The sequence below is a fragment of the Meles meles genome, chromosome 1 (genome assembly GCF_922984935.1).
Source record: "Meles meles chromosome 1, mMelMel3.1 paternal haplotype, whole genome shotgun sequence".
Lineage (NCBI taxonomy): Eukaryota > Metazoa > Chordata > Mammalia > Carnivora > Mustelidae > Meles > Meles meles.
In genome coordinates, this window is record NC_060066.1 from 161,868,823 (window position 1) to 161,881,071 (window position 12,249).

A 12,249-nucleotide genomic window follows, 5' to 3' on the forward strand; every position below is an offset into this window, starting at 1 on the left:
GAATATGCAAGCTCTTTCCCATTTCTGGGGGCCTCATAAGTGCCATTCTCTCCACCTGGAAATCTCTTTCCTCAAATGTTCAGCCAGTGAATCCCTCCTCTACTTAAGGACTCTGCTTAAATGTCATATCCTCCCCGGGGGCCTTCCTTCTCTCACTTCTCTCTGCCAAAAGCAAGATGACATCATCTCTTAAGAATAAAACCTTTCTTATGACTTAGAGAAAGTGGTGTCTAATGTAGAATTACCACAACAATTCCTTCATGACCTAATTAGTTTTCAGGACTGAAGGAATGTGGGGGAAGTTATGCTTCATTTAAGGATTCACATGTTGACCAGGGATAGCATTAGAGTGTAGGGTTTAGATGTGTTAATATGTGATTTGATGAGTAATGTGGTATTTTTATTGTCATACTGCTTGTTTTCTTAGTGTATCCCTAAGGATAGGAATATTTTGCTTGTTTGCTTAGGGTATTTTTGTGTATTAAAGAATCCTACAAAATACAAAAAAAGTCTTTCTAGATAAAGAAGGATTATCTCTGGGAAACTAAATCACATTTTCTTAATTAGTAGTTTCTCTTATAACATTATTTGTGAATTTGTGGATTTAGGGTAACATGGGAACTGGCATAGATTTTAGGGAGCTGAATTGCTAAATATGTCCCAACCCTGGGGAACAGATTTGAGAGGATCAGGTGATGAGGTTGACAGAGTGACATGCTGTAGAGTGGAGGGGTGGGAAGCACCAAGACTTTAACCTGTCTGAGCTTCAGCTTTCTTTTCTATGAAATGCAAATAATGTATTTGACTTTTAAGATGGTAAGGATTTCATATTATGACTAATAGTGACTATCCAATAAGTGATGGTATTATTTATTGTAAAAATAAATTGATTATTAAGAAATATGCAAAAGCTTTAACATCAAGATTAATTTTATGATAGGAGAGATTGGGTCAAGACATTCATCTAAGAGATATACATGCAAAGGCATTTTGTAAGGTTGTGAACTTGGACACCTGCTGTACAATAGAAACGATCTTTGATGTGAATATGATCTATATATTTTATATGATTAAAAATCCAAGAATGACAGTGGCTGTTCTGTTGAGGTTGGTGGAGTAGGTGTGGATGATATAAATCAGTTTCTGGGGAAATCAGGTGGAGAGTTTAGGTCTCATCTGAGAGTCACCCTCACTCCCTGAAAGCAACAAGTGATTGTCATTTGACCTAGGAAAGAGTCTGTACCTTGAGGCTCTAGTAATTGTTTTGTGCTAAGGTCTGAATGTTTGTGTTCCCCCCAAAATATGTTGAAATCCAAACCCCAAAGTGATGGTGTTAGGAAGTGGGGCCTTTGGGAGGTGATTAGGGCATTGGGGAAGAGCCATCATAGTTGGGGTTAGTGCTCTTGCAAAAGAGATCCCAGTGAGCTTACAGCTAAAAGGGGCCATCTGTGAACCAGAAAGTGGGCCCTCAACCCAGACACACCAGATACCAAATCTGCTGGCACCATGACCATGGACTTCTCAGCCTACACAACTGTTAGAAATAAATTGGTATTGCTTATAAGCCACTAAGTTATGGTGTTTTTTTGTTATAGCAGCCTGAATGGACTACGACACTATGGAACCAAACCCCAGAAGTTAACTGACTTGACTTAAATCTCAAAGCCACTTAGAAAAAACCAGGATGGCAAAATCTGGAGATAATATTTTAAAAAGCATTTTTTAAAAACACACATCACAGGCTAGGCAGGTACTAAAATAACCTGCAAATAATTAGATCGTTGAATTCTTTCAACAATGTTATAAAGTAACTACTGAGTTAATTTCTGCTGGTCCGCAAACAACCATCCCAAAGGTATACATAGTTGATATATGGAAGGGCTAGGTTTTGAACCCAGTGTTACAGACTCTATTGCTCTTAACCTCTATACCACCTAAGCGTGTCAGGCACTGCCTAATGAGACAGAGAATGTTCACTTATTTCTATGTTCTTTTTTTTTTTAAGTTTTTTTTTTAAAGATTTTATTTATTTATTTGACAGACAGAGATCACAAATAGGCAGAGAGAGAGAGGAAGAGAAGCAGGCCTCCTGCTGAGCAGAGAGTCCCATGCGGGGCTCGATCCCAGGACCCTGGGATCATGACCTGAGCCGAAAGCAGAGGCTTTAACCCACTGAGCCACCCAGGTGCCCCTTATTTCTATGTTCTATTAAAAGAACGCCTCAACTCATTTTCAAATTGTGAAATAATAAAGAAAAAACAATCTGATACTCACGTATCTTTCCCAGTCAATTTCTGCGTAAAATCCATTTGGTGCCCCATTGCTTTTCTTCTGCAATAAATTTGAAAATAAATTTAGAAGAGAAACACTTGATTTGAAAAAAAAAAAAAAGGAACAAAGAACACTTAACTCTTATCTGTATTTAGCAAGAGCTATCAAAATCCAGCACTGGAAAGACAAATTAGAGCAGCCTATTAAGCAACCACATTGGTGTAACTGAATGGTAAATTGAGCTGCCGTGACACTGCATAAAAGAGCTTACAGACTTATTTCACAAAAGACTGTAGGATACCTAAATGTAGAGATGGTAATAGCTATCTGTTCAAATTTTATTCAGTAACATTAGAAGTACCTATATTATAATTTAATCTTCTATACCTTCAGGGGATATAATCATATATATATATATACACACATACATATATATATATATATATATATATTTATATATATATATATATATATATGACATTTTGACTTCTATGTTGCTCTCATGTACAATTAGTCCCAACATGTCTAGAGAATATTCAAGTCATTAACTAACCTTCCTTTAGCTCCTCTAACACTGACTCAACTTTTCCCTAACTACCCCCTTGATAGAATGTAAAGAAAATCAACTCCAAGTTAATTTGGCTCCTTGGTATTAAAAATGGTATTGATATTCTTTTCAAGTGGTCTTTCTTATCAAGTTATTAAAATAGGATTCAAGGATTGATTGTGGATTTCTGTCCTCTATGCGTTCTACACCTCCATGAGCATACATCATTGAAAGATGACTAGATATCAGAATTACTCTCTCTGGATTCGATTCAAGTTCTATTTTAGCACCTAGAATCATCATGATAATGGCCACAAGCACTTGAGCAAGGATGTGGCATCTTACATGTGGAAATTTCTAAGATTCCTCCCTTTTTGTGAGCAAAGGACAAAAACACAAATCAGGTTGGTAATGGAGAGTCCATTCAACAACATTCCTGTACTTAGCACATAGAACAATGGTTGTCACCAAGCACTAGAAGATCTTAGAATGGTCAGATGGTGAAGCACGAGGTGTGAGGACAGGACTTCTAATTTTACAATCACAGATAAAGTCCACTGGAACTACAATGGGAACAGCTAACACTGAATTTGACAAATAGGTAGGAGAAGAAAGCCTTTTGTGTATGCATGGCACTAGAAAAGCCAATTAGAGGCAACCCAGTAACCATTGTCATTGGTTAGTACTTTTTGGATGTTGGACTGGGCATTCTAAGAACAAGCAGTTTTGTTAGGGTGAACAGTGGGTAAGGCATAGATATTGTGTTCACGCCTCTCTCTTCCTGTACACCAGAGTGTGCAAATACAAGAAATCTGCTATGCTTCCAGCACCCAGGCACATAGGCTCTGTGACCCTCTTCTTCTTTATTTTGCTCCTGACAAAGATTATATACATACTTTATTAGACTATACCATTTTAGGCCTTCTCACAGAATTGCCTTTATTGGATTAGTGTTTTGGTGATATTCTCCCTACTTTGAACAAAGGGAACTTTAAAACCTGCCACATCAACCTTGTACCTCTACAAGCTATGCAGCTAAGGACATTATATAATGTGCTATCTAATAATAACAGATCTCTCCCATGGAGAATGGGCACGGTTCCTATTTTCTTTTTAAGTTCCTACTTCACCAATCTGTTTCCAAATGACTTCTTTGCAAAATTCTCCGAATCTTTCTTAACAAGTATATTAATAAATTCAATATAGAAATTTAATTTATAATAATGGGAAGTAAAATGAACTAAGTTGATTCCAAAGAACTAAACTCATGAATTTTGTGATCACTGTAGTATTATTATTAATATATATTTTGGTTCTTAAACAATTTTTCAAAACAAAGGATTGTTATCTGAAAACCAAACAGATTCGGTAAATTACTGTGTTCAATATTCCAGTTGGCTTCCATAGTAGTCTCATCTCCATAACCAAAGCCCTTTACAACCCAGATAGTTTGTATGTTCAGCTAAATAAGTAAGTGTGTGTGTGTGCATGCGTGTGCGTGCACGTGTGTGTGTGTATCTTTCCTGAGAACATATATTCAACATTATGGATAAAAGTTCCTGAATTTTCTAGATCTGGGCTGTGTGAAAAATTTCCCAGTTTCCATAGAAACTGATATGGAAGATTGAGATGAAGAGAAAGTAAAACCTATAAAAAGAAAATTTCTTTAAACTAGGAACACTTTTAACACATATACCAAACACAAACAACAAATCATAAACAATACATTTTGGGGCAGATTCACCACATATGCACGCGCACACACGGCTTTATCAGAGGAACTGATAATCTGGCCTCATTCACACTAGCAGACTGTTACAGATATATTTGGTTTCACAAGTGGAAATTATCAAGTTAAAGCTTGGCTAGAGCCTGGCTGAAATTCTTCTGGTCAAACCCCAAGAGAAAAAGCAATTCTCCTGGTTAAACCACTGAAGCAAGGAAGAGCTCATACTCGTAAAAAGGGAGAATGGCTTTTTGGACTTCCAGTTGGAAAACACTGAGGAAGCAAGAAAGAATACAAATATGAAAATATCATTTAAACACTAGGCTTCATAGTAAAAGCAATACTGGATACTCACTAACACATAAACAGTGATTTTTATCTTGGAGTTGAAGTGTGTATTCTTTTACTTCTTTCTTTTCCATATTTTTTTAAACTCTACATTAGCATAAGTAACTTTTCTAATTTGAAGATATGAGTGTTATCTAATTGAGGCTCGTATCAATGTTAATCATGCTTTAAAAGATATTTTACTTTAGCCAGGCTTATTATCTGCTCTCAGATAATATGATGAGCTAAATCAATAAGTGTAGTAATAACTGGGTTCAATTATACCTTCATCAAAGCTCTCAGTTTCCTCTGCGAATGCTCCTTTTTCCAAGGTCAGCTCATGGTCACATAGTGTTCCTTGGACATGAAGTATTAAAGATACAGGATATACTACCCAAACATCTTTTTGTCACTGAGGCAAGACTTGACTCACTTTGTAAATAATCCTATAGAATAGCACAGTTCAATAGAACTGTCTGTGAGGATGAAAATATTTTGTATGTACACTATCCAATATGGTAGCCACCTATCACAAGTAGCTATAGAGTACGTGAAATGTGGCAGGTGCCACCGAGGAACTGAATCTTGAATAGGCATATGTGGCTACCATACTGGACAACACAGCGATAGCTGCTATGTGGTCAGGGCCTGGATCAGCAGCCCTGACTCACCATCCTTTGGTCAAGTGCATTGGTTCCCACAAGCCAGGGTCCTGCCAAATTCCTGATATTACTGAGATGGTGCTTATCCTCACAAATGACTACTCATTTCATACGGTGATGTTTATATTGCAGGCAAAGCTTCCTTATAGATAGCACAGTATTTTAGAAATGTGAATCCTTCTCCTTTGCCTAAGACAAGGGAGACACATGTCTTTTTTATACCCGATCACTCTTTAAAAGTATTTTCAGACATCAGTATATAAGGTCTATATGGCTAACTTAAAAATAGGTCCTGGATATTCAAGAGTAATTTGGAAATACCTAAGAAAGTGTCCTTAAATTGATTAAATAAATGCTACTGCTTTCTTCCAAATTTCAAATTGGGATTTTACTCACTGTTTCTACAACCCCTTGGAAATTTTAAACTAAAATCTGTGTCCTTACCGAAACTTTTTTTCCTCCTTCACGCGCACACTCTGCTTTGTTATTGTAGGGTGGTTCATGTGGGCTGGGCTGCTGGAATTGATTGTTTTCATGTAGAAAAAAGTTGTTAAAGGATCTGTTTGTTCTTCAAGACACATATAAAGAATCACATGGAGTCAGCAAACATACCATCGAAGAAACAATTTCTAGGCCAAATCGTAGAGCCTACCAATCTTGGCAGGGTTCCTTAAGCAAAGAGTGGACTTTGGGGCCCATAATGAGGCTCTATTCAGCAGGCCAATGTGGCTGGGCCAGGAGAAGAAGGGAAAAGAAGGAAGATGCATCCCAGGCACTAGGTTTTCCAGGGATCTAGTCCTCATTCAGCCAGTACTTAATTTACAGGTAGAGAACAGACACAAGGACACACTGAAGAGACCCAATAAAAATGCTTCTATTTCCAATAGAAAGAAGTCTGACAAGTCTAGCTCTACCGTATCTTCCTTTTTATCAAAGCCTTGCTGAGTGTTGGCAATATGCACAGCGTGAACAGCTGCCAGCTCCAAATCTGGGCCCTTCCCTGCACACGTGTTGGGGATGAGCAGAGATTTCCTCCCAGCCGTGGCTTTGACTCCCTGTGCTCCCAGTCTGTGTGCTTAAGAAAAAGTCTGAGTGCATCCTGCTCAAATTAGAGTTTGCCTTCGGGTTAGAATGCACCGTCACACGCAGCTGCCTGAAGTCTCAGACATGATGATGGGCGGCTCTGCTGGGGATCACATTCACCAGTGGGGAGCAAGGCGAGCCCACCTTCATACAGGCAGCCCTGCAACGAAGCCTCGGTAGACTAACCCTCGAAAGCATTGTCCCCAGCGATGGGCTTTGTTAAGTTTTGGGAAACACATTAAATAAGAATTCGTACATTGAACTTATTGCGAAGTCATTTATAAGCCTTAAGTGTATGCACCATCTCCTGCGGTTTGCAGAACCACATCAGTGAAACCATTCCTTCCAGTGTCAGATACTTTTCAAAAGATGGTAATTTGGAAGCTAAATCAGCCAGGCAAAAGGTAAAAGAAAGTACGTCTGGGTTCGCAGACACAAGGTATTAAAGACATCAGTCTGAGTGTGAAAGAAAGTCCAATTGCGATCTCCAAGGACTGAATGCAAACAGAATCTTGGCCTCCTGTAGCACTGATGTGATAAGGAGTTCTCAAAATTTGGTGACCCCAGTAAATAAGGAATATTTGGGGAGTATTTCCAGATGGTAAAACTAGGATCTGGCTAATAATTTCCAGTTACCTAGGAAGCTGTACATCCTGCTTCTGAGAATATGGCATTTATTTCGAATGGAGCCCTTTTTTTTTTCCCCAAGCAAGTCTGCTTTATTTCCTGAGAAATTAAAATTAAGCAATTCCTCTTTCCTAAAATCATGCCCAGTGATATTTATGGCACTTCCAGTTAGGGGACAAGGAGGGAATAATGGTTGATAAATAACTTTACGTGACTTGGAATAGTGGCAGAGAAAGAGAAGTTGGGGAACTCAGGTATAAAGCCTGACTAGGATCCACGCATCCACAGAATCACGGCTGGGCTCTTTAATACAGCGTGCACTCATAATTGCCAACTGCATGCCAGGGCTGCGTATTCTACCAGAGAATTAAACTGGTGGTCGCTAGAAGGGCAAAGAACATGGAGGTAGCGATGGGGCCTCAGAGACAATAAAGGGCTAGGGGATGAGGAGGTGGGGGAGGGCAGGAGGGGACAGGCTTCGGAGAAAAAAGGATAAGCCTGAGTGAGGGTGGCAGAGGGAGAGAAGCAGGAGATAGCAGTCCAGCCTGGGAGCAGCGGGGACAGAAAGCAGAGAATAGCTAACCGAGGCTTGCTGAGGTGAGAATGAAGGGCACGAGAGAACCCAGGGAGGGGGCGCAGACAGAAGCAGAGAGAAGACACAGAAGCAAAGAGTACCTGAGACAGAGTTAACGAGAGGGCTCTGAGCCAGAAGCAAGAGGTGAGGAGAAGCTGAGTCTTCTGGGTCTTTTTTTTCCCCTGCTGAATAGAGCCTTGATTATAGTGTTACCCAATGTCTGATCAATTTCAGTCTATTTTCTTAACATTTCATGGCGAGAACTACATGAATGCAAAAGGGACCCCAAAGCTCAGAACCTTGAGTCAAGTGTGGAAGAAAGTCTTCTGCTGTCGCTGCAATTAACACCTTAATTTGGGTATAATAATATAAAGGGCGATTTTTCAAAAAAAAAAAATATTTTTAACCACCAGATTTTAGTTCCCACTCCAGCCCAATGAGCCTAATGTGAGTCCATTTTTTTTTTTTCAGTAACAGCTGTTCTTTTGAACCTTCTGAATAGGCATCTGATTTAGATTCCAAGGAAGTCATTTTAGAAGTTGGTACAGACTCCCATAATCTCAACTCAGATCAATCCAAGCCCATGTGCCACAGACTTCTTAAAAAAGCAAGAAATCTGGTGGCCCACAAGGAGTCAGAGTTACAGTTAAACCTAAACCCGGTGGAGACATTTTCCTCCTTCAGGCTGTAAATTCAGGCATAAGTGGTTTTGAGACCATTCCCTACTTAGGAATTTAATGTACAAAATGTATCTACAACTCAACTAAATGGGAAAATTCAATTTCATTGGATCTCAGCTCCATTATGACTTTGTGGCCTCTGTTGGAGAAAAACATTCTCACATAATGAGCTTTCATATCATTAAATTGGAAATGAAATAACAGTTAATGGTATAAGCCCCTGCAGGAACTATCTGACTTCTGACCCACCATATTGATGAGGTTTGCTTGCCTACTCTGGGGCAGGGTTTTAGGTGAATGCAATAAATAAGTTTAACTTGACCAAGACTTCATTTTATATGTCTCATGCAATTACTACAGAAAATTACAACAGCAAGAGGTCTGAAAAGTCATTTAGGCTATTCTCTCCCTCCAGAAAAAAAAGGGGGGGAGTTTAAGAAATTTCAACATAGTATATATTGAAGTGCAAACCTACTGAAAATGGTCTTTTAAATACTTACAATTCCATCTCTATCTGGTGAACCCCTGTAACAACAAGAAATGGGTAGCTATTAGGAAAAGGAATCATTCTTGCTACATAGACTAACGTATAACAGTAAGATTCACAAACCATCTCTTTCCCCTTTTCCTCCTTTCCCATTCCAGTGAACCCAGCTAATGAAACCAAAATCAAAATAAATTGGTTGAATGATATTTGAGCATAGGATGTGTGTGTGTGTGTGTGTGTGTGTGTGTGTGTGTGTGTGGCGGTGGGGGTGGGGGGCCTAGGGTGGGACAGATTCTCATTAAAAGCTGGTGTCCAAAAGGCACGAGTTGCTGGTGCAGTGTCTTGGTCTACTTTTGAGAGGGGAGTTTATTAAGAACCTGTCCCGTTCAGCTGACTCCATTTAAACTACCACAAGGAACGTAAACTGACTTGCCCGCCCTCATCTTCTCCCCTGGGAGAGGTCCTGAATTACCCCCTACAGAAAGGAACTCCTATGGTATCTTTCTCTTTGAGAATCTATATTTCCCCCCTATTTCTATACTTACCTGTTCCTTTGATTATAGGGGAGCAGGAAATGGAGGACAATGTCTGCTAAATGGCTCACACTGATGGCCAAAGTCCAGGATCATTAATCCATGGTGACACTGAGGGGTAGTGCCTAGAAGTAAGGCTTGTGGAGTAGGATGAATCTGGGTGTCCAAATTCCACCACTTATTAGTTCTGTGACCTTGAATACATTACCTAATCTCTCTAAGCCTGTTTAAATAAGGTAGGGTATGTAAAGAACTTATAATGAGTTCCTGACACATACTATTTACAAACGTTCTTTTGTTACCATTTTTTTTCCTCTTTCATGATATCTCCTCACTGAGAACACAAAACTGGCCACTCGCAGTCCCATTAGACTTCCTAGCAAGTAATATGACCGTTACTCTGGGAAATTGAACAGGAGGAGCCAGAGGAAGGGAAAGGTGTGAGGGTAGTCACTGTCACTTTTTGATTTCCCATTTTAGCTCCCTCTACAAGGAGCCAGAAAAACTGTCATTCTATTAACATGGAGATCAGGATTATGCTTAGGTGGGCAGTTGCATTATTTGGAAGAAAACCTTAATGTGTGTTTGAGGGAAACTATAAAGTTTTGTGGAGTTTGGTGTGGTTGAAATGGTTTTTTCAGAGGTGGGAGCAGGTAACAACGTTCCTTATTGATTCATAGAGTGGGGTGGAGGAGAGACGAGAGAGAGGGAGGAAGAGGGAGAAAGAGAGAGAGAGATGCAGAGAGTTGGTGGCACGTTCTTTGGGCTCCAAAGTGTGATTCTCCTTTCCCATAACATCCCCTTCAAATTTAGCAGATTATCCCATTTGGATTACAAAATACTTGGGGGAGGGTACATCATTTTTCATAACCAGTTCTGTGTCTGTGTGGATGCAGACATGAATCACTGATACATGGGCTAGAAGCAGAGAGGACCCAGATTTTAAAAGACCCATAGTAGTTGACAGAAATCTTAGGGTCTTTGAACCTGGCTATAGGAATTAGTTGGTTCAAAGAAATTTCACCTAAAATAGAAAGGTAGGGAGATAAAAAATTGATAAAAGTTATAATTCACTGGACAAATGTTGAGTGCTTATAATGGGCCAGGCACTAAACTAGAATCAGGGGATGGAAATAATGAAGACATGCTCATCATAAAAAGAATGAGACTGGTAAGTATATCCCATGGGTTACCATGGGAACCATAAGCCCAGGTTGGATAAAAAGCACAGAGAAAATGTACTGACCCATACTCATCAAAACCAGCTTTCCCTTTTCAGATCTATACACTGAAAAAAAAAACAAAAAACAAAAAACAAAAATACACTTCTTACTCAGGTAGTAAACCCGTGCTAAAGGAATTGAGAGAGAGGTGGTTGTATCAACTTTGGGGCAGGATATATCCAAAGGCACTGATCCTTGTGGGGATGTCTTTGCAGGCAGCAAGTCTTAGATGTGGAGAAGACAAGGCTCTGGAGAAAGGCCTGGCTGAGGCGTTGCCCACTATGGGTCAAAGTACAAGTGTCTATCAACAGGGAATCTAAATGAGAGGCCACTTAACCTCATGCATATTGCAGCTGGCATTTCAAAAATTTTAATCAGAAACACTGTAATTGTGCATGCCAGCATTGGGTCCTGTTCTGTCTTTGTCTTTACCATTGATGGAATGAGGCTGGTGCTTGCTAGAACTAGCATGGCAGCAGTAAGCGTGGCGGTGAAGATCACTGGCTGTAGTGCCAGACCGCCTGGATGCAATCAACTTAGATGCCTAACTGCATCACCTTGGGCAAGTCATTTACCCTTTGATGTCTCAGTTTCCTCATCTACTAAATAGCCATGAAATTGGCAAATACCCCATAGGCCTATTAAAGGGTTCGATAAGTTAATAGGAATGAAGAGCCTGGAATAGTGCCTAGAATATAGTAAACACTCATGAAATGTTATCTAGAATAAAATTATTATACAATCTGACCTAGAATGGGGAGTGACGTTAGCAGTCCCAGACTCTTGAATGTGTTTTCAGTTCATTTCCTAACCCCTTTTTACGAAGTTTTATATATTTTTTTTAATATTTTTTTTTCCTTTTAACAGCAGACCCCTCATATTTACCGACTTCTCTTTTAAAACTAATCATCTACCACAGGACCTTTGTGTCTATTTTAAGAAGTGTCAGTTACCCCTTGCAACCACTGCCCCTTCTCTTTACTCTGGTACTGGTCTTGATGATAATTTTGCCCATCTAGTCTTCTTCTTCTGAGTGATAAAGAGTGGACACTTGTTTCTGGACTGGAATACTGGCTCCAAGTCTTACTTTCCAGATAGTCTTCAAAGAGTTACCTAATCCCTTTTGGCATTGATTTCTTCTCTCCAAATTGAGATATTACTTCTGACTTATTGAATCACTCTGAGGATTAAAAAGGATATCAGTGCATAGAAAATACCCTGTACAGGGCCTGCTGGCTACTTAGCACTGGCTCTCCCCTTTCCTCTCTCGGCCACTGTAACGATGATCAAATCAGGAAGTGCTGGTCCTAAGCTTCTGTCTGTCTAAGGAGGTTGAATCGGCTGGAGCTGGGGCTGGCCACTCACTGTGGCAGGTTGCTTGGCAACCCTCACAGAGCTGTGACAGTCCTGAAAATGGTTTGCATCAACAAGCTTTTGATGACTGCAGATGAACAGAAGCATTGCCTAAAGCTGAAGGGACAGCAAATTGCCAGAACATCTTCTCAGCCT

At 39.8% G+C, this 12,249-nt stretch overlaps 1 protein-coding gene across 19 annotated transcripts in view; it reads right to left on the bottom strand.

Annotated features, from left to right (window-relative positions):
- The window catches only part of SGIP1 (SH3GL interacting endocytic adaptor 1), a 217,763-nt gene that overhangs the window by 111,519 nt on the left and 93,995 nt on the right, over window positions 1-12,249 (bottom strand). For 10 of the 19 annotated variants that reach the window (XM_046003690.1, XM_046003689.1, XM_046003693.1 and 7 more), the window contains 3 exons: window positions 8,998-9,022; window positions 5,978-6,049; window positions 2,275-2,331 (listed from right to left, as the gene is read on the bottom strand). In XM_046003690.1, coding sequence (XP_045859646.1) covers window positions 2,275-2,331; window positions 5,978-6,049; window positions 8,998-9,022 — 154 coding nt within the window. The remainder of the gene's footprint in view (window positions 1-2,274; window positions 2,332-5,977; window positions 6,050-8,997; window positions 9,023-12,249) is intronic. The other 9 variants (XM_046003802.1, XM_046003796.1, XM_046003789.1 and 6 more) reach the window with 2 other exon arrangements.